Genomic DNA, 21,937 nt, shown 5'->3' with positions numbered 1-21,937 from the left:
ACATAAACGTGTTCTTCTTTTGCAAAGCAAACTCCAAAAGTTTGGGGGTTTTTATCAGTCAAAGTAGCTTTAGTCCACAACCCCAAACTCATTGTCTCAACGAGACTCCAGATGTGCTAAAACCTGACACCAATTAGCTTTTTTGAGGTCATTAATTCAAGGGTTTACATACTTTTTCCACAAGCACTATGAGGATTTTTTGGTTATTCTCAATAAAGACATGAAAGATCAATTTTTTTTGAGGTATTATTTAAGACACATTATATTTGTCAATACCCTTGACTTAGATGAATATCATATCACATTTTATGACAAATTTACTCAGAAAACCATGAAATTCCAAAAGGTTCACATACTTTTTCTTGCCACTGTATGTGAATGTACGAGCTGCTTTCAGAGCGCTATCAATGATGGCAGTTTGAGCTGTGGACATGCAGTACAGTACACAGACAGGCTGCAGTTTGTGTAAAGGTCCATATAATCTAAAGGTAGATGTCCATGTTTTGTTTGATTATAGATCAGGTCTAGGTTCTATATTAATATTGTGAAAGTATCAAAGGTTCAGGCCGCAAAGAAATGCACACAGCCTGTATTCAGAAACTGAGCCTTAAAAACCAGCCGTCAGGACTTCTGGAACTTTGTGATGTCACAACAAAGCAGTCACTGATCAACGTGACTAACACCAGGAACTGCTAGTGCATTCTGAGTGTATTGTATTTCTTGTATTCATTTATTTGTTTTTATAGTGAATCTTTCTTAAGGTCAGCAAATGCTCAAAAGACCTGAGTTTGTAACTTCTTAACTAGCAGCAGGCCTCCAATATAACAAGTTTCTTCACATGGCTTGTTCATTAGACACAGCCAACCAGTCTAGGATCATTTTAACTTTTATATCAATAAAGTTGTGAAAATTAAGGTGCTGGAGTCAAAAACAGCTAAGCTGACTGGAAGACAGGTCACCCAAAACCTGACATGTGAACTTGTGAGTCATGTCATTGCACCCTTAGACTGGTCAGTGACAGACCAGCCAGAGAAACAGGATCAGCCCACTGTCAGAGCAAGAGGGTCTCAGGTCCTCAAACATAAGGACATGAGGACACTTAACAAAATTCTCCAGTCCTTTGCACTAACCTCAACCATTGCAACTCCAACCCATACCTAACCTTAACCAAAACCTGATCCCTAAAACCAAGTCCAGACCCTCAAACAACCCTTTTGTTTTGAGTTGTGAGGCCCAACCAAACTGTCCTCACTTTCAAGGTCTAAAACAAAAACAGCTCCTCTTATCAAAGATAGCCATGCATACACTTGTTACTAATTTTAGTGAGCTGTAGAAGGTTATTATGACAGCAGCTAATGAGGATGTCAGGTGATGTTATATAAAGAGCAATAGAGTCCACGTTAGGAGGACATTGGCGTGGATGGATGGATGATTCAAGAGGACACAGGACTTTGACACACTGTTTGTTTCCCATCAGAAACCGACTGTCAGCGTTGTTTCATTTAACCACTCTACAACTTGTGTTTATTATTGTTACCGTGACAATGCAGATCCGGTACGCCAGGTGCTCGCACAGTCCTATGGCTTTTATCCAATGGTATAGGTCAAATGACCTACACGGTTATATAAGTTTGCATTGTTGGTATTTTATAATGGGCCTAGCAAAGAAACTGTACTTAGTGTTGACCAGTCACATCTGGCCGACACCAGTTTCTTTAATAATGTCGGATAATGATCCAGTGGATCCCTGGTCAAATTATCATGTACCTGACATTTGCTTGTCTCGATGAAATTGTTGTTAGAGAACTGGAAGACTGCTAATTTTATACCACAAATGACAGTATACAAACACAGTTATTCAGTAGATTTCTTTCAACCCTGTCTTCTAGAAATGACCTTCACCCCAACTTCTTCCGACACCAAACAAAACCTCTCCAGGCAACATCCTCCAGACAGCAAATATGTCTTTGAAAATGTAATTAGCAAAACAAATTACTATTAGACAACAGCAATGTCTTGGAGCAAAGGCTGCCTCTGCATCAATGCACTTTCCTTTTTCAAATAAACAAGAAGCACTACACTTTTACACGCAGACGACAATTACAGGGAGCAGATGCCATATAGAAACACACACACACACAAACACAGTAAAAGGGTGATATGAAGACGATAAAAGGATGATTAAAATAAAGACGATAAAGAGCAAGTCTATAAAAATAAGTTTTAAGAGGTGATTTAAAAGAAGTCACTGATTCTGCCTCGTCTCCTCGAGCGGGTCGTTCCAAAGTCGAGGGGTCCTGATGACAAAAGCGCAGCCACCTTTAGATTTAAGCCTCAACTTCGAAATGGCCAGAAGGGCCCTGCCCAAGGATCTAAGGCTGCATACTGGCTCGTATGTGGTTAATAATTATGTAATGTAGCTTTGGGCCAGGCCCTAGCGTGCTTTACAAGTAGTGTTGCTTTCGTCAACGAAAATTATGACTAAATATCTTCCTCAACGAACCTTTATCACGTGACGAAAACGAGACTAGACGCAACGTAAATGCTGGTCATGTGACGATAACTATAATTAAATATATAATGCAATATTGTTGACGAATAAAGACGAGACTAAATGTGGTTTACAAAATAAAAACTCTGCTAAAATGTCTCTTCATTTTCATTGACTAAAACGAGACGAGACGAAATGTTATAACGTCATTTCGACTTGTTTAGTCGAGTTATTATTATTTTGCAGTATTTCTGTTTCCTGTGTCTCACTTCATCAGGTCGCACTGCGCCGACGCACGCGACTTCACTTCCTCAATCCCCACTCGCGGGCGGCATTTAGAAGTTGCAGCTGCGGTTGAACGTGTTGTGGGTTTGGCTAAAAGAAAATTTTGGTTTTGTCTATACTACTAGGTACTTATACTATAACTGGGTTAAATGATATGCATTACTAGAAAGAGACTAAAATAAAATTTTCATTGACTAAAACTAGACTAAAATAGTCATGGATGATTCTGACTAAAATAAGACTAAAATGTTCAGACTTTTAGTCGACTAAAACTTGACTAGACTAAAAAGAGTATGAACGTGACTAAAACTAATAAAAACTAAAATGACAGCTTGACACAAAGACTAGACTAAAACTAAAATTAAAACAGGCCGCCAAAAACAACACTATTTACGAGTGATCACTAGAATCTTAAGATCAATTCTAAAACAGACAGGGAGCCAATGAAAGAAAGCAAAGATCAGGCTGATGTGATATCATCTGTTAAAACCAGAGGCTGAGCTGCTATTCTGAACTAGTTGGAGGTGGGAGAGTGACCTTTGACCTATGCCTCAGAGGGGGGAGTTATAGTCATCCAATTTTGAGAAAATGAATGTGTTTGATTTTGGAGATGGATCTTATTCAGAGGAAGCATGACTGGACAACTTTTTTGATGTGGTGATCAAAGGTCAGGTTAGAATCAAACAGTATTTGTGGCGATTGGTTGAACAGACCAGGGACCAAGGGCATTCTGAAAGGAACTGATGGAGTTTGGTAGATTAAACAGTATAATTTCTGATTTTGAATTGCTGAGTTGTAGGAAATTTTGTGCCATCCAACAGTTAATGTTGCTGAGACAGTCTAAAACAGCAGCTAGGCTTTCTGGGCAACCAGGTCTTAGCAGAAGATATATCTGTGTGTATATATATCAAGACTGTGTTATTGGAAATGTGTATCACTGAAGTTAAATGTCTATGTCTATGATACACAGTGATACACACACTCTGTCAGGCTGTTTGTCACTTTACTGTCAATTTGTCTATGCAAAGAATCAGTAGATAGAAACTGTCACAACGAACCAGAAGAACCAGTGACATGTTTCCTGACAGATGATTTGTTAACAGGAAGACAGCTGTCTACACTTCAACTGGACACAAGATAAAGACACTGGTACAGACAGTGTTGACCTCAGGGCAAGTCTCTCTCTCACACACACACACACACACACACACACACACACACACACACACACACACACACACTTGCTCTGTCTGGGATGAGACCAGCACACAACCATGTAACAAATGAACAAATGAAAATAACCATCACATGGCTTGATGTTCAAGATGAAGTTCCCATAGAGAATGACATTTAAAGCCTGTTGTTCTGTATCTACATCACATTCAGCATCTTCTCTTACTGCAGAGTGAAGCATGAAGATAAGACACAACATGACATTACAGTAAGCTAGGAGGATTAAGAGACTGCATTCGATTAAATAAAGAGACCAGTAACTGGTTGGTTCGACAAGTGCAAAACGAGTCTGTAGGAATTTGAAAATGATCCCGACAGAAATTTCAGCGAGGATTCATGGTACAATCCTGACGACATGACATTTAAAACCTCAGAGTGACATACGCCTTCTGTACTGACTGTTTCAACGCAGGAGCTGGATGTCCACGCTCCAACACGACGGTCACATATTACCCATCCCCAGCATGCTCCTTTTTTATAGCCTTAAATGTCCAAGCTCCACAGTGCATTACTGACCATCTACATCTCCACTCCACAAGCCAAACTCTTGGATCCTCTACCCAGAGTTTTTCAAGTGCACCTTGGACAGGTGTTAAGACTCAGGGTGATAGTGCTGTCCAGTGAGCAGCTCTTTAACTTTGGAATAGCCTCGCATTAAGTCTGACGTCTTTGGAGTCTATATATGATGTTTTACATATGATTAATATAACAAACTATTTTTTGACTCTGCTGCTCTGATACAGATAAAATAAGTAAATGGGTAAAGCCAAGTTAATCCAGAGAAGCTAAATACAGCAATGAAAACAATGAAGAATACACGACAAATAGGGCTAAAACTTATCTGTATTATTTTCTCAATTAAGTGATTAATCTTTGGGCTGTACAATGTCAAGTAAGTTTCCCAGAAATTACGATTTTGTTTCTCTTCTGTGTGACCAACAGTCCAAAACCTAAACCTGCTCCATTTACTGTCATAGATAACAGAAAAACACATCCTCATGTCAGAATTTGGGGCCGGCAGGGGTTTTGCATTCCTGCTTGAAAAATGACTGAAAGAATTAATTGGTTGATCATCTAGAATTGTTTTCAGCTTTATTCTAAAACCAGGACTTAAAGTGAGGAAAATGTCTGTGCCTGAAATATGTTCGGGAATGGATAGGGTTAGAGTTTAAAAGGGTTTGGTTTCCATTCCTCACCTTGGATACCTAGGCTGCTGTTATACACTCAAAACAAACAAAATATACACACAAACAAAACACAAATGGAATATATATATATATATATATATACATATATTAGAGTTCCTTTGGTTGTATCAGATGATAAAAACAAAACCTAGCAAAATGTAGCTTACCGGCGGATGGATGACAGCTGTGGCGCATACACTGCGCTAAAACACCAAGAATCCGGAGATACGCTTTCTTCTTGCAAGAATCTGAATCATACCTGGAGCATATCTGCCGATTTCTTGATATGCTTTATGCCAGGTCAACTACTGAGCCAGCATTTGCCTAATATAGTATACTGTATCCAGATACATCTAGTGTTGCATACATATAAAATATGATATCTGAATATGCCCTCATGCCATATACTGAAATATTTGGACTCAGTATTTGGCTAGAATATGTTAGAATCTTTGGCATGTCCTCATTCTTTGTCATTGAAACATATATGGTGGAATATACTGTACAAATATAACACTAGGTGATATTTTGACTCATATACACACACAAACACACACACACATATATCTATATATATATAACAGTCTCACTCTTTGCTCCATTTTTCTTTAGTGCTGTTGTGTCTGATCTCCAACTATCTCCCTTTTTTGCTCCCTCTGTCTTTCTGTGCTCAGGCTGCCAGGACTGTTCTGCTGTTAGATCACTGGCACCAAGCCTTACAGTTCAATTCTCACTTATTTTGTTTCGGTCAAGGTACAATTCCTGTTTTAATTAAATTTCCATCTGGACTGGATGAACTGGCGATCTGGAAAACCAGGTTAAACAGTATCCAGGTCTAACTCAAAAATGACAAACCGTACAGAAAAAACACTTCAAGTGGCATAAATGTATGATTAATGATGTCAACAGACGTTTTTAGCAAAGTCATATCAATGTATCAAAGAATCTGGAGATAGATATGATGAGGATATGAGTCAGAAACAGTGAGCATCCTCAGTCATTTTCATTACTGGTATTCCAGTATATCTTTTACAATCTTACATATACTCCTTTCTGGATATTAACATTTAGTTTTAATAGAGAGATAGAGATGTAATCTGAACATGAGTTAAAACCAGGGAGTATTTACAATAATTTCAAAGAATCACATCCAAGAATATCCAAAACATGAGTTACATCTCAGCTTCCATCCACTGATACCAAACGTATTGTAAATCACTTCCTGGATATTAAAATATGAGGTGAAACATTTCGGTGGTATCATATGATATGTTGACCAAAATGTAAGTAGTAAGCAAAACTATGCTTCAGTCATATCTGAAAAATATCGTAACGCCATATTCTGTTTGCATCAAAGTGGTCCCGATGTGGAGATTGATATGATCCAGACATAAGTGATAAACATGAGGATCCACAGTCACTTGATCAGATTTGAATCATATCTTTGAACATCCGACATAAAGCTACAAATTAAATTTTGAAGTTTCCTGCCTGGACACCACACATATATATCATTTTCCAGGTGTTAACATGTAAGAGGTGAGACATTTTGGTAGTATCGTGATATGTTGACACCAGAAATGCGATGAGTGTTGCATTCAAAATACAGCATCAGTCATATCGGAAAAATATCTTAAATATTCTGATATAGTGGTCCCAATCCGGAGATAAGATATGCTTTGTGAGGCCCTCACCTTTCTCCGATGAAAACAGGAAATTCATTGTTACCCAAAATATTGTGATTAAATCAATATTAATCTAAAAGATAATCTAACACAGCATTAACAAAGATGTACGTGTGTGGACAGTGACATGGCCCTCATCACATTCATGGCTTAGTGAGCTTGTGAAAGGAAAATTATGAATTGAATAAACAAAAATTCACTCACATGCTTCTTTAGCCGCATTTCGTTTTTGCTGAACATGTTTTTATTTATCCTCTTAATCTAATTCTATCCTTATTTTTTCAACAGATGTCAAATTGTCTTTGCAAATGTCTGTTTGAGGCAATTTATGACGTTTCCTTTGGAAATAAACACACAGAACTCACATTATTAGGTATATGGCATTTCATCCATCCTGGACTCAAAGCGATGCTGCACTCGTTTGGGAGGGTGGTTTGTAAGTCTGCATTGGTGTTGGAGGGCTTTATAACCCACTCCTACATAAGGGTTGTTAGTTTGGAACAACACTCAATGTGGCATGAATGCGCAAACGGAGTGAGAGTGGGTAGGGGGAGAGTGTACGGGCCAGATTTTCTCCTTATTGTGTATTGTTTTCTGACTCTGGCTTCGAATTCTATGAAAGAAAGAGGCAACTTTGCTGCGATGGTAGCTACACATATAGCTAAGTGGCTAAATATAAGGGGAAATGTGCAGATGTGTACCCATTAATTTCCCATATAAGTAGATGGAGGGGAGGGTTGGGGAGTTGGATCTCTAAATAGAAATATTCAATAAGTCAAAAATATTGTGTTAAGGGTCACATTTTTGTTGTTGTTTGACACATGTAATAGACCATTTTTGTGCCAGCAGGTGATACCGGCCCTAATCGCCGGCTACCACCACAACTACATTTCAGACCTATGGGAAACACTGAGGTCTATTTCATTAATACGAAATATAAGGTTTCTTATGACTGTATTCATATAGCCATAGTCTTGCCAAGTGACATGTAAGAATATTTGCGATAGACATATAATTATCTATTTTCGAATCTAAAACGGCCCTGCACCGGAATTCCGGCACAGTGAGGGAGAACAACTTAAAGCCGTGTAAAACACATTAAAACCTTCTGACGGATTTGACTCTACATTCAGGGTTTTGTAAAACTGGACAAATAGTGTTTCTTTTCTGATGCAATCTGTTGTGACATTTGTGTGGTTTACCAACTTGAGGATTATTCCACAATATTCATCAGTCTGAAATGTATTGTAATAAATAGTGAATCAATTAGTCAAACAAACCAACAACATAATCCGCAATAACTGCAATAAACACAGTCTTCAAGCTCCAGTCTGTTTCTCCCTGAAGTTATTATCATCCCAACTCCCTGCTCTTTTCTTTTTGGGGAAAGATGATGTCCCAAGACACTACAGTCACATACATTATTAATCCATTCCTCCTGAGCTGGCTGACTGAAACAAAAACATTGCTTTTTATTTACAGTCTGTGGTTGTTTCCACCTGTTTCGATGTAAAGCTTGATGAAAGCAGTGTTTACTGCAGGGCTGTTAGATTACATCTTATTCTGAGGGTGTTTTTATGTTGTATTCTTGTATGTAATAGTGGTTGACAAATGCAGTAAAATAACCACAATTCTGTGTCATTTCATACGTTATAAAACTAAACTGAACCACGAGACACCGAACAGGCTCAGCTGTGGTTTGTACTGTGGAAACCTCTCACATGCTCTTTGTGTGGCTGTTGGCTGGTAGCACGGCTCTTTGCTGTGCTGTGAGCAACAGACAGCAAACTGAGTGAACAGGACATACAGCAGGCCTGGACAAAAAGTACTGAAACACACTTGCACGCTTAAATGCTTAGCTAGCTTAACTTAACTTCAACTTTAAACAAAGTCACAATTGCGACAAATGCATCCCAGCCAGGTTCATCACTTTTTAGTGTCCCCTGGAAACCGGTCCGTCGTGTTGGGAGTATTTACAGCACATGTGAAGATGTTTTCTGATTCATTTGAAAAGTAAAGATACAAAGCATCTGTTTATGTCCGTGGTTCAAAGAATTCAGGCAGTTATTGTAAGGGATTTTAATGTACTCACATGTGTATCTGCCCAATTATTTCTGTAAACCCCGAAACTCGCTGCATCTCCCACACAGTTTTTCTATGTTGGTGGAAACCTGCTCTGATTCAAAAGCGAGAGACTTGGCATTTTAACGTAGTTATGTGCAGCAGCTCAGAGCCTGAAGGTCGAACATGTGCAACTGTCCAAATGCTACTGACCTCGACTGTATATGTGAAAACCATAGACTGTATAATGCAAACAGCCATCCCAGCAGGTGACCTGCTCTCCCAGTGACAATGGACAAAACAGTGCACTATTATTGTTTCCTCAACACGCTTTTTTCCCACACTGCTCTCAGTCCATTATGTGTGCTGGAATGTGGGAATTCCTGACCAGGCGACTTTTCTCTTGTGATGCAGGGCCAGGGCTCATCCTCACAGCTGGACCTTTCTCTTCTGATTGTACTGGGATGTGTGCTGGTCTGCTGCTGTGTAATGTTTTCAGATGAAAACAAATCAGCAGGAGAGGTTTTATTTAGAGTTAATGGGAGTCAAATGATTAAAGAAAGAACTCACTGTGTTTCTGATACTGATTCTCATCATTGTAATATGACGGAAAGACATAAAATGACTCCTCACTTTGAAAGCATTGTCGAGCCAGACGATAAATTACTATTATGCCAAATCAGACCCCGATAGATCTATGGCTTATTTAAATGATTAAACAATAGGTTTAGTTTTTTTAAAAAGTCTATCTTAATACTCAGCCTCTATATGTTTTTAAAAGTTATTACAGTATTCCTCGTCTCCGGACTGACTCTGAATCAATTAGACAAACGACCCAATAGCTTGTGTGGGTGGCAGCTTATTACAACCTATATTTAGGTTTTAAAATTAGACGACTTCTTGTGGCCTGAAGATGTAGTGTACCTTCCAAAGGTTCAGGAACTTTGGGGGGCGTGGTCTGCAGTGCTGGTCGAGTACTCGCTGCATTTTATTTCACCTGCGATGTTTAAGCAGTGAGCGAGCGAACACCACGAAACAGGTCCGGGAGGAAGTAAATAAACAAAACTGACTTCAAAACATAAAGGACCACAACAACTGGAGTGACTCGGGTTGCCATCCGTCACATATAATACGTATAATACGTATAATACGTATAATACGTATAATAAGACATAAATGTAATGTCAAGTAATAACTTTGCGGTGGAAATGCAGACAATAAAACCTGGAACTTTATGTTATGTTAATATTAATCTGACAAAGCAAAACCCAGAGTGAAGAGATGGCACCACAGCTGAGTTCTAAGGCCAGGAACACACTGGATGCGTGAAACACATGTCTGACGTGACGTATCCACGTGAGAAATTGGTCTCTCATTTATTTTTCAGTCTTAACATATCTCCTAGTAAAGATAGATAAAGAAAAGACCTGTTGATGTCATAGTGACATCATACCAGCACAACATCACATAAACCTAAGAGCTTCCACTACAGTTGTCTCTCTCTAGTCTGAATCTGACATGAAAAAGAAAAAAAATTAACCATTTTAGCAGTTGCATGTGGCGACAGAGACATTTTATTGAAATTTTGTGTCAAAAATAAATCAGAAAGAATGACGAGAAATCCAACATTCCAGTAACCTCCAAATTCTATGTAGAGAGAGCGAGCTGAAGCAGCAGCCATGCATCAGCAACACTCAGCCCGTGTGAACATGCAGGCGTGATTCGCAGCGTTTCAGCGATGTCAGCCGCCATGCCACGCTCAAACCTACACAACTGCCAGACCAAAAACATGCTGCATTTGGCTAACTCAGTCTGCTAATCATCATAGTTTAAGTTTAGTTTTTGCTAGACCTAGGACTGCGGAAACCATCTTGCAAACACAATTACTTAACGTTGTCTTCACCGCTTTTTGTGTAGCTTGTGGAAAAACAACTGTTCGACAGTTCATGATGCAGCAAATGAAGACAAAGATGACCACAGTCCACAAACATATAAACCTATAAAAATATAGTCCTTTATGAGTATTATAATGCAGTCGCTCATATCTACTCTGGGTTCCACATGAACTGATTCAGCCACTTACTTTGCTTCTCCATCAGCAGACAGTGAACGCTGCGTAGAAACAGCCTCATTCTCCCACGGTGTGTTCAAACCTTTTCATAGCTGCACACACACACACACAAAGACCTTCACATGCTGCCTCATTATCATCACAACACACACACACACACACACACACACACACACACACACACACTGAGAAATGCCTACGCAGATTCAGCCTTTTATTCAGCTCAACACAAACACACAGCTTCACACATATGAGCTGATTCCAGACAAAATAAATACATCAGTTCTGGGCAATTTAAACAGTGTATGTAGGGAACACGGTTTGGATAGGCTGAGGACAAAACCTGTTCATTACAATGAACCACATGAAACAGTTCAAATTTGGACTTTAAAAGTTATGACTCAAATGAAAAAAAAAAACAAGTTGGTTGTATCTAACTTGAGTCACTAGGATGTCATTTATTTTCCTACAAACCAGCAGCACATGGTTTTCTCTTCTCCTCCACCACACAACAGCAGAGATTAATGGTCCCCACAGGACCACTGAGACGCTGTCAATGAGACACTGGATAGCCCCAATTACAGGACCCTTCAGCAGTTAACAGCAGCAATGCTGAGTAGGAACAAAGATAACAGTGGCTTTGATGAGCTGCACAACCACACAGGTAATTTAAGATAAAAAAAACACCTGGGCTTTCCTCCAATGCAAACATCTGGATAAACACTAAGAAAGATTTTTTGGAGCACCTGTCGGCGTCTCATAAACAACAACCGTCATGGAGGAAGTCAAAAGGTAAAGGTGAGTGTGCGGGTAAAGGAGAAGGGAAACATAATGAGACATAAGTATGTGGACACTCCTGTCTATATACTCAAATGTAATGCTGCCAGGATTAAGTTTTTATATGTTGTTTATTAACATATCCGACGAGTTGCAAAATGTTGATATGAAAGTATAAGTAAAATGTTCAATATCTACTCCTGCAATACAATATCACTGAAGCATGATTTGAATGAAGCAGTTGTTGGTTAAGGCTGGGAAAACAAGTGATTTGAAGCATAAGACATTATGTTCACTTTGAAAGAATTTACCCAAACTGTGATATTTTGCTAATGCTAACCCTAGCCTAAACCTAACCACATGCAGGGCTCAGGATGTGCACTCTACGACTTCTGAACAGTACAAAAATGTAGACTTCCTTTACTCAAGAAATCATCCTGTGAACACAATCCAGGCAGTGATAACACTTTCCATCACTTTGCATTATTATTATAAAAAAGTCGTTTCTACGACTTTCCAAAAATCTGATGGAATGAAGAATTAATGGAGACACTGAGACTGACATGGGAGAGATCTGGAAGGCATCTGCTTCCAGGTTGTTCCAGAGTATTATATGCCATGTTGACCTGTGTTACTGTTTCACGTTACTAATCCCCCACCCCCCCCACCCCCACCCCAAAAATGCATGACTAACTAAGCAATGACATGGCAGATTACCATTACAAGTGGGGAGTTCATCTGACCTGATGGGTTCTAGAAAACTGGGTCACTGCTGTGCTCTTCTTCTTCCTATATATACACTCATCTACAGGCATCAAAGTGCAACCCAACAGCTAGAGACCACTGCTGCCTGGAGACACTGCTGCCTGGAGACCACTGCTGCCTGGAGACACTGCTGCCCAGGCCCCCTCTCAGTCAGGGGAATCATCATGTGAAAGATGTACAGAGGTACACATGATGAAGAAGGAAATTTGAGATATTTGAGCAAGTCTGAGGATACAAATATGAGTGTGAGATCTGCATCTGTGTCACGGTGAATCTGTTTCACAGTGAACTACCACTGTAACTGTCTGTACAAGCATTCCCTTCTTTACACCACATTATATAACTACACCAAAGATACCAGAGATATGTTTAGATATGTTAGTGTTAGTGAAGCTTCTGGTCAGTGCCAGATCTTTGGTAGAGAACAGCTCCCACCCGTATATCGGAGGCGTCCACCTCCACCACGAAGTGTCGTTGGGATCAGGCATCTGGAGGATGGGCGCCGAAGTGAACCTGGACTTGAGGGTCTCGAAGGCCTCGTCGGCAGCAGAGGTCCACTGGAATGGCACTTTGGAGGAGGTGAGGGCGGTGAGAGGGGCGGCCACAGAGCTGTAGTTGCGGACGAAACGGCGGTAGAAGTTGGTGAACCACAGGAAGCACTGCACTTGTTTGCGGGAGTCAGGAATGGGCCACAACGTAAAGGCGGAGACCTTTGCCGGTTCCATCTGCATGCTGCCTTGCGCCACGATGTACCCCAGGAAGGAGACGGATGAAGCATGAAACTCCCACTTCTCAGCTTTGACGAACGGGGAGTTCTCAAGGAAACGCTGGAGCACTGACTGGACGTGATGGACGTGTTCCTCCCGGGTCTTGGAGAAGATGAGGATGTTGTCGAGGTTGACGAAGACGAAGTAGTTGAGCATGTCTCGAAGCACGTTGGCAGGAGCGTTGGTGACATAACATTAAGATAGCGCTCTGATGCGAGGGAAAGACAAACATGTCTGACAACACCGACATGATTTATAATGCACCGTCAAGAATGAAAACCAAAGTTTGGAAGAGATTTGGATTTTACGGGAAGAACGTAATACTAGATAAAACCATTACAATATGTGAGTAGCGTAAAAGAGAACTCAAATACTGCGGTAGCACGACTAATCTCAACACTCACTTAGTGAGACGACATGGAGAAACAGGCGATGAGGAGGCTAGTAGTACAGCTAGCACAAAGACACGGCAAGACAAAGATACAGACATTCAAGACTTCTTTCAACCAAAACTTAGCCACAACTCGGCTAGAGCGAAGGTAATGACTTCTTCAATTGTGAAAGACCTGAGACCGTACGGTGTTGTAGAGAATGAGGGCTCTCGGGACATGATAATTACGTTGGAGCGCTGGTACAAGATACCAAGTCGACAGCATTTCACCGACAAATGCGTGCCGAGGCTGTATAATAAAGTAAAGGATGAAGAACAGCTGTTATGATGATTTATAAAGTGTTAACAAGCTAATCATTAAACTAGTTATAAACATTTTATTAATTAGCTTGTTAACACTTTATAAATCATTTATAAGCTGTTACAACAAATTAGATAAAAAGGGCAACTGACCTGTTGTTTGCCAAATAGTGAGCCTGCATCACTGTATGAAAACTGTGTTGTAATTTGTTTATAATAATTTATTAATGATTGTGTTAACAACCAAATGAATAACCTAATTATAAACCATTTATAAATCCTTTATAAGGGTAGTCTTATTGTAAAGTGGTACCAAGTTTTTCTTTGTAAGTATAAGGATGATGAGTCAGTTCCATTTCTTAGACTTTCACTTCCAGTCAGCAGGGTTTGGCTTCAGGTAGCCAGACCTGTTCAACAAGCATGTCGTAGCATGAGTGTTGCCAAGCTCTTTATCTCTGCATGAAACGTAAACTGAGAGCGGCTGAAATGTGTCAGAGACAGGAGTCAGCTGAGCTGTGAACCACGACCTGTTGATTCCGCTCAGTATCACACTGCTGGAGAGACTGAGGTGCTAAAACCTCATTAGATCTGACTTCATCTGTAAAGCGCTGGCGTAATTAGGCCGAGACCATCTGTGCCGAGCCGAGCCGGGCCAGACAGAGCGTCATTCAGCCTGAGGATGAGCAAACAGCAAGGTGATAATGACGCACTACCTGACTCTTGGATAAGAAGATGTGTGTTGACTGAACTGTACTGAATTCTGTCATCGATTTCATGGGGCTTTCTGGTCTTTACTCTGAGGTCTGGAGGTTATGGGTTCAGTGGACCATGTTCAGTCAAACGCTGCTTCTTATCCCAAAATACACTGTGAATGCAATGGGCTGGTAGGCAGTAATAGACACTGGATAAGTTACCAGTCTATCACAGGACACTATTCTTGTGTTTATATGAACCATCTCCTGGCATGAGCTGAGAGTGACCTTCTGCAGTGTTCACTGAGGTGATGATATCTTTTAAGAAACCCAAACAACATGTTCTTTTTCCTCTGTATAACTGGACATTAGTGTTCACTGCCTGAGAATGAATGCATATTATATAAATTATTCCTGGGGGTGCACATTACAGATGACCTCAACTGATCCACCAACACCATGGCTCCCACCAAGAAAGCCCAGCAATGCCTCCACTTCCTGCAGACACTGAGAAAAGTGAACACCCCCCCCCAATCCAAAATGACAACATTCTGCAGAGGAACCATAGAGAGCATCCTAACTGTCTGGTATGGGAACTGTACAGATGCTGAGAACAGTGAGAGCAGCAGCAAAAATCATGGGTGTGTCTCTCCCCAGCATAACCAATATATACCAAGACTGGTGTGTTAGGAAGGCCACAAACATAATGACTGACCCCTCCCACCACCTTTTTGCACTTTTGCCCTCTGGAAAGAGGCTCCAGAGCAAAGTCTGCCAGACTGAGCAACAGCAACAGCAAGACATCAGCACTTTGAACACCCTTTTGGATGCTGCCCCTCCCCTCCTGCTGACACCACAGCACAGACGAGAACAATATCTTGCTCCCAAGTATTCAATGTTATACTATGGAATTTACAATAAATCTGATTTTGATTCTGATTATTACCATGATGTCAACTAGTAATCACCACCTTTCATATTCAAATATATCCTTATTAATCCCAACAGGATGAACATATTTGGCAACTGATTCTATCAAATAATAAAAGAAACTTAATGTGTGTCAACATAGCAACTGGTTGACACACCAACCACAGCTCAATGCCCACCTACTAACCTTTACCATGTGGCCAAGGCAAACAAGAAACTAGCCGCTCCTGCTCATATTTAAACAGATCCATCTCCATGGTGACTGAGGAAACTCCTTCGGTTTATAATTACTTTGCAATTGAAAGTCAGGGGAATAAAAGTGGCGTTTTCTTTTATTCGAAAGGTCAAGAACTGACCTTAATGACTGAGGTGTTAACATTATGATCTCATTCGTGAGATTTATCTGTGTCTGAAAAAAAAACACTTTTTACTGCAAGAAACATTTTCTGGGGCACTTTCTGGTTTGCTTCGGTATGGAGTAGATGTGTCTCAGGGGAGCTCCACCTCAACTACACATTTTACCTCACCCAAGAGACATTCAACTTCCATTTCTGGTGTCTGAAATAAATTGTTATGTTCTAAAAAAAAAAAAAAAAGGCAAAACAAGGTAAAGGAAAGAGACAAGAAAAGGGAGTTGGAGAAGAATATTCTGAGACTTCGACGAAGTTAACAGGCCTGGAAGAAGCTAAAGCTAACGCTGCTTGTGCCATGACTCCAGTTACCAATGAAGATGTCCTAGTTGCGATAAATATGCTGAATGGCACTGTTGATAAGAGGTTCCCTCACGAGCCTCAAAGCAGCTGTACATAATGTCAGTGAATGGATGTCTATAAGTGAGGCCACCATCGAATCGCACGAGAGGCGTATCAAGGAGCTGGAGAAACGGCGTGATAGTTTAGCATCTCAATACATGCAACAACAAGCCAAGCTCAATGACCTTGCTGCTCGCTCCCGCGGGCAAAACATTTGCATAATTGGGGTCAAAGTAAAGGCCGAAAACAGTAGGCCGACTGAGTTTGTTGCCAGATCGCTGCCAACACTACTGGGAGGGGATCATTTTGACCGACCAGTCTTAGCAGACCATGCCCACCAAGCATGTGTGTGCATGTTTGTGCATGTTTGTTTGTTATGTTTAGCAAATGATGGGCCAAAAATGACAATTACTCCAAGTTTTGGGTGAGGACACATTGTTGTTTTCTCTTTAAATCACGTTACTTATCTAAGTTGAATGTCTCCCTTGCTTGGAGTGTAGAGGGGAGTTATTCAGCTAGTCTGGGCCACATGCTGGCTTCTGGGTCTAGCTTTAGGTTGTGTGAGGTAGTCATGAATACTCAGTACATTACACACAGTATATTCTGTTCAGCGTGCTCCCAGTTAGGAAAGCCGACCGACAGAGCGATGTGTTGCTGTACACGGTGCCATGAGAATAAATGCACGAGCACACAAGCCCATAAACACATAAGCACACCAACAAAAGAATGCGTATGTAGTATTATACATCCCGACCAAACTGGCTCTATGCCAGGCAGACATTTAGACTTCAATCTGTGCCGCCTTTTAAATATCTTGTACGCAAAGGACACAGAAGACTGTTGCTATCTCATTAGATGCACAACTGGAGCGGCCCTATTTGATGCTAACAATCAACACATTTGGATTTGGACCCTCTTTCATAAAATGGATTGAGATCATCTACCCACACTCAACTGCTTCAGTTATTATCAGAATATTTCTCTCCCTTTTGCAATTCATCGTGGGACCCAACAAGGCTGCCCTCTCTCTCCTTTCCATTTTGCAGTTATCATTGAGCCATTGGCAGCCAGCATCAGACAGAACCCTCTAATATCTCCCACTGATATGTAAGGTTATAAACATCACCTTTCTCTTTACGCAGATGACATACTTCAATCCCCATTATCTGTACCTCCCTTCTGGCTCTAATTAATAACTTTGGCAGTCTCTTGCCATTTTGACAATTTGGTCAAAAGTGAATTAATGCCAGTTTCTGCAGTGATTAATATGACTTATTTATAGTCCATTCCTTTTTAAAAAAAAAAAAAAAGCCTATAACAACTTTTCCTACTTTGGCGTGATTGTAACAAAAAATCCAAATCACCTCCTCCGACTTAATTGCCAGGTTATTCATTGAAAGATCACTATGTAAGAAAACCTCCCTGCCTGCTCTTCTCAATAGCCCTTCTACAGTTAATAAGTCATATTTTAGTAACAGCTTTGTAGTTGGCAATACTTTAAAAATCTGGAAGAAGATAGAATTATATATTAAGGGTTCCAAAAATCTATAATGATACCTCCATCTGTGCAAATCATTCCTTTATACCTGCTCTAGACGATAATGATTGTTCCACTTGGAAACAAAATGGTTTAAGTATTGTAGATGAGCTTTATATTTATGGGAACTTTGCCTTGCCTTGCCTGCATCAAGTTTTTTCAGATATCTACAAATTCAAGACTGTGTCAGGAAGCATATGCATAATTTTGAAATTCTGGGCAAACACGAGTCCTTGGAGGCAGTTAACGCATTTGATCCTGTCTCTCATGGAGGGGTTTCCTTTTTCTATCAGATCCTACATAAGAAAACTCTATTGAATACAGAAGGACTTAAGCAGGCATGAGTGAATAAACTGAATGTAGAATTACAAGATAAGGTCTGGGATGAGTGTTTAAAGAGCATACGTGACTGTTCAGTCAATGTCAGGCATAATCTCATACAGTTTAAAACATTATATAGACTTTATTACTCTAAAGAAGAGCCACACCGTTTTTTACCTGATGTTTCACCTTTTTGTGATCGGTGTAGATCTAGGATTGGTAATCTAACACACTCTTTCTGGTCTTGCAATAAACTTAACACCTATTGGAAAAGCAATTTTCATTGTTTTTCAGGGGCTTTTGGGAAATATTGGGTGCCAGATAGCGATTTTTGTGGTGACTAACTCTTTATTTCATGCCACTAAATTTAAGAAAATGGCTGTATTGTTTGGAATAGTAACTGCAAAGAAGATAATTTTAGGAATATGGAAATTGGACTCTGTACCCATATATGATTTGTGGTTGGGAGAAACAGACTACACTTGGAGAGACGGATGTTTTACAGTGAAGATGGAGGTGTGGTTGATAAGATCTCGGACTGGAATCTCTTTCAGGCTAAGAATGAATGTGTTGATCCCAATGTGAAGCACCATGCTGTGTATTTTGTTTCTCCTTTTTTCTCTCAAAAGCTACTGTAATACATCATTTTGTTTTTTAAAGAATCACCACCTCGCACTTAATTTATCTGTGACTGTGGCTACTGTTGTCAGATATCAGAGTTAGTTTGTTCCACATCATCACAGGGCAATAGGTGAACCACTTCAATGGCAATTTTCAGAAGAAAATACAGTCCAATCCAACTTGGATGAAGTCTTCTTTAGTTAATAGTTAAATTTTATTTGGATACTTTAAAAGAAGTTCGCGAAAATGTTGTTGAAATTCAGATGTGAATTGCTAAAAATTACAGAATTCCTGCTCTCTTTCCTTTTCCTTTTTTACCTCCTGTTTTCCTCTTTGACTTAAAACATTCATCCTCTTCTCCCCTAACACATTTCCCATGAAGAAGCATTATAACAGTTATTGAGTGTTGTGAGAAATGATCAGACATGAGATGACTCTTGAATTAATGTCTTCAGCCACTGAAAACAATATGGGCAATTTTATACATATTTATACATATATATAGTCTAGTTTTAGCCTAAATGTTGGAGACACAGACTGAACAGTTTCCATGGAATGACTCAGTTAACACCAAAGACCAAAGCTGTTTGAAAAACTTTCCAAAGTTTTCCAGCACAGACCTGATGCAGCTGAGCAGGTTACAGTCTGATCCTGATCTGCATCATGACGATCACTCACCGGCTCCTCGCTGGAAGTGGTCGGCGGACAGGTCATGCATAGACCTCCTCTGAGGTGCTGTCTTTCCCTCGGGTGCTTTGTGGAAGTGGTTGTGGGAGTGGTGGTCAGGACTACCGACGCTCCCAGTACTGGATGTGCTACTACCATCCCCCACGTCCCGAGCCGACACCGAGCCGTTCAGGTTGCTCAGGCTGCTGGACTGGCTGTCGATGGAGCTCCGGGAGCCGGCTCCGCTCCTCTCCTCATCCAGCATCAGGACGATCTCCTTCAGCTCCGTGTTCTCCGTCCTCAGCGCTTCCTGACCGGCCTCCAGCTCCGTCAGCTTCTGTTGGTAAAGTCCGACGTCTTTCCACAGGACGCCGGCCGTGTAGCGGCCGAACCGCTGCCACTCCCGGGACACCTTCTTCCCCTTCTGCCGGTCGTCGTCCAGGAAGCAGCACAGCTCTCTCAGCTCCTGGTTGTCGTCCTGCAGTTTCTGGTTGACCTCTTTCAGACTCCGGATCTCGTGGAGGTGGACCTGCAGTCTCCGGTTCACGTCTTTCATCATGTTCCCGTGCTCCAGCATCAGGGCCATGTTGCGGCTCTCCAGCCTCCTCAGTCTCCGGATCAGATCTTCCTTCCCCAGCATCAGCAGCTCCTCGTCGGGCCGCTGGCTCAAATCCGCTCCGTGACCTTCCATGTCCCAGCTGTTTCTAATGTTGCCCTAATAAACCGGGGGTCCTCTCACAGCTGTAGGACGACACTTAGGCTGTTATGAAAACCAGATCCATGATGGATTACACACCGGGCTTCAGAGGCAGATCCTTATCCTACACGGGCCCCGGTGACCCAGATCACACCGCACCGCTCTTAATCCACCGGCAGAGGAAACCACGAACCACAAAGCAGAACAAGCCTTCTCTATGAACGGGGTACGTTCATGGTGGAGACGCTGTCTTAAGACCGGAGACCGGAGCTGGTTGGGGTGGAAGTGAAGGAGCATGGAAGGAGACGCAGAGAGAGAGAGAGAGAGAGAGAGAGAGAGAGAGGGAGGGAGAGAGAGAGAGAGACAGAGCGCTTATCCACCTCACACCTCACAGGAAGTACCACAGTGTCCTCTGTAGGCAGCAGCACAGACCTGTAGAGTCACAGAGCCTCTGGAACAAAGCTGCTCGTTGTGGTCTGTCAGGGTGACAGTATGAGACTGACTGCAGGTCAGCTCAGTATTCAATACCTTCACAGGTAACAGATAACAGAAGCTTATTTGCCTTTAAGCAGCTGTACACCTGAGCCCAGGGTTGGGAAGGTTGCTTTTGAAATGGAATAGGTTACAGATTAAAATGTAATGAATAATGTAACGTTTAATTACTTCATCAAAGTAATGTATGTATTACGTTTGATTACTTTTTGATTACTTTTCAGTACCACTGTGAACCATCTGTTGGTGTTGAATATCTAATGAAAACACATTGCTGAATGAAGAGTGTGAGATCTCACACCTGTCACCTGCTGACCCACATGTACACCAACGGGAGTTCCTGCTCAGTTTTAGATTCTACATATCAACATTTTACTGAAAACAATATATTCTGATTTAACATTTTAATTAGTGTCTGTGATTTCATAACACATTCTTTCTCAGTAATTGTAACAGATTACAATTACATTTATTTTGTAATTTAATTAGGCAATGTTATCCCATTACATGGAATTTACTCCCCAACACTGATTATTAGGAGTCCTCAGCCTTCATCTTGATCTCAACTACACTCCTATAAAGTTTCATGATTGTACCTTTCAGGTTGTAACAAACAGACAGACCGACAGACAGACAAGGTGAAACAAACTAAATCTATCTCCGTCCAGATTAACGCACCTGAAAATGCATATTTACATGAGTAATCATGTACACTGAGCATGTGGCAGCCAGTATGAACAGGAAGCAGATTGCAGTTTGTTTTCTTGCTCACAGTATAAATGTCTGTAGATATGTTTTCTCCATGACTGGAACTAGTTTGATGACATTGTCAGACTCACAAAGACCTTCATTAGCTCTGTATGTTCATTACATCATTTCAAATACAGTCACCCCCCCCCACCCCCCCTCTCCTGAACTGAATATGGACAATGTAGATTGTGTAAAAATTCTTTGCTTGACTCTTTCACTCCCTCTTCTATCATTATAACAATAACTATTATTATTATCATTATTATTATAAAGATAAGGTCGCCCTCTGCTGGGCAGCAGGAGATTACAGGTGTGAGTAATGGGGGAAAAAAATGACAGTTTAACCCAAGAAACTACAATAACAGAGAAGCCCCAGGATGCATTGCGAGCTGGGATCTCAATGATAGATGTCTTTTCTTTTTTTTTTTTCTTATTGTGTGTGTGTGTGTGTGTGTGTGTGTGTGGG

The 21,937-nt window shown here is 40.9% G+C and overlaps 1 protein-coding gene across 2 annotated transcripts in view; it reads right to left on the bottom strand.

Moving 5' to 3' along the window:
• LOC111667259 (coiled-coil domain-containing protein 85C-A-like) overlaps window positions 1-20,529 on the bottom strand; it is a 31,345-nt gene extending 10,816 nt beyond the window's left edge. For both annotated transcript variants that reach the window (XM_023422912.2, XM_087178401.1), the window contains exon 1: window positions 19,545-20,529. In XM_023422912.2, coding sequence (XP_023278680.1) covers window positions 19,545-20,223 — 679 coding nt within the window. In that variant the 5' untranslated portion in view covers window positions 20,224-20,529. The remainder of the gene's footprint in view (window positions 1-19,544) is intronic.
• Between the last annotated feature and the right edge of the window lie 1,408 nt (window positions 20,530-21,937).

This window comes from Seriola lalandi, unplaced genomic scaffold, assembly GCF_002814215.2.
Source record: "Seriola lalandi dorsalis isolate HSWRI2012SDOR001 ecotype SW California unplaced genomic scaffold, Sedor1 jcf7180002054687, whole genome shotgun sequence".
NCBI lineage: Eukaryota > Metazoa > Chordata > Actinopteri > Carangiformes > Carangidae > Seriola > Seriola lalandi.
Note: the sequence above shows the minus strand (reverse complement) of the source record. Positions and strands in the feature narration are given on the sequence as shown.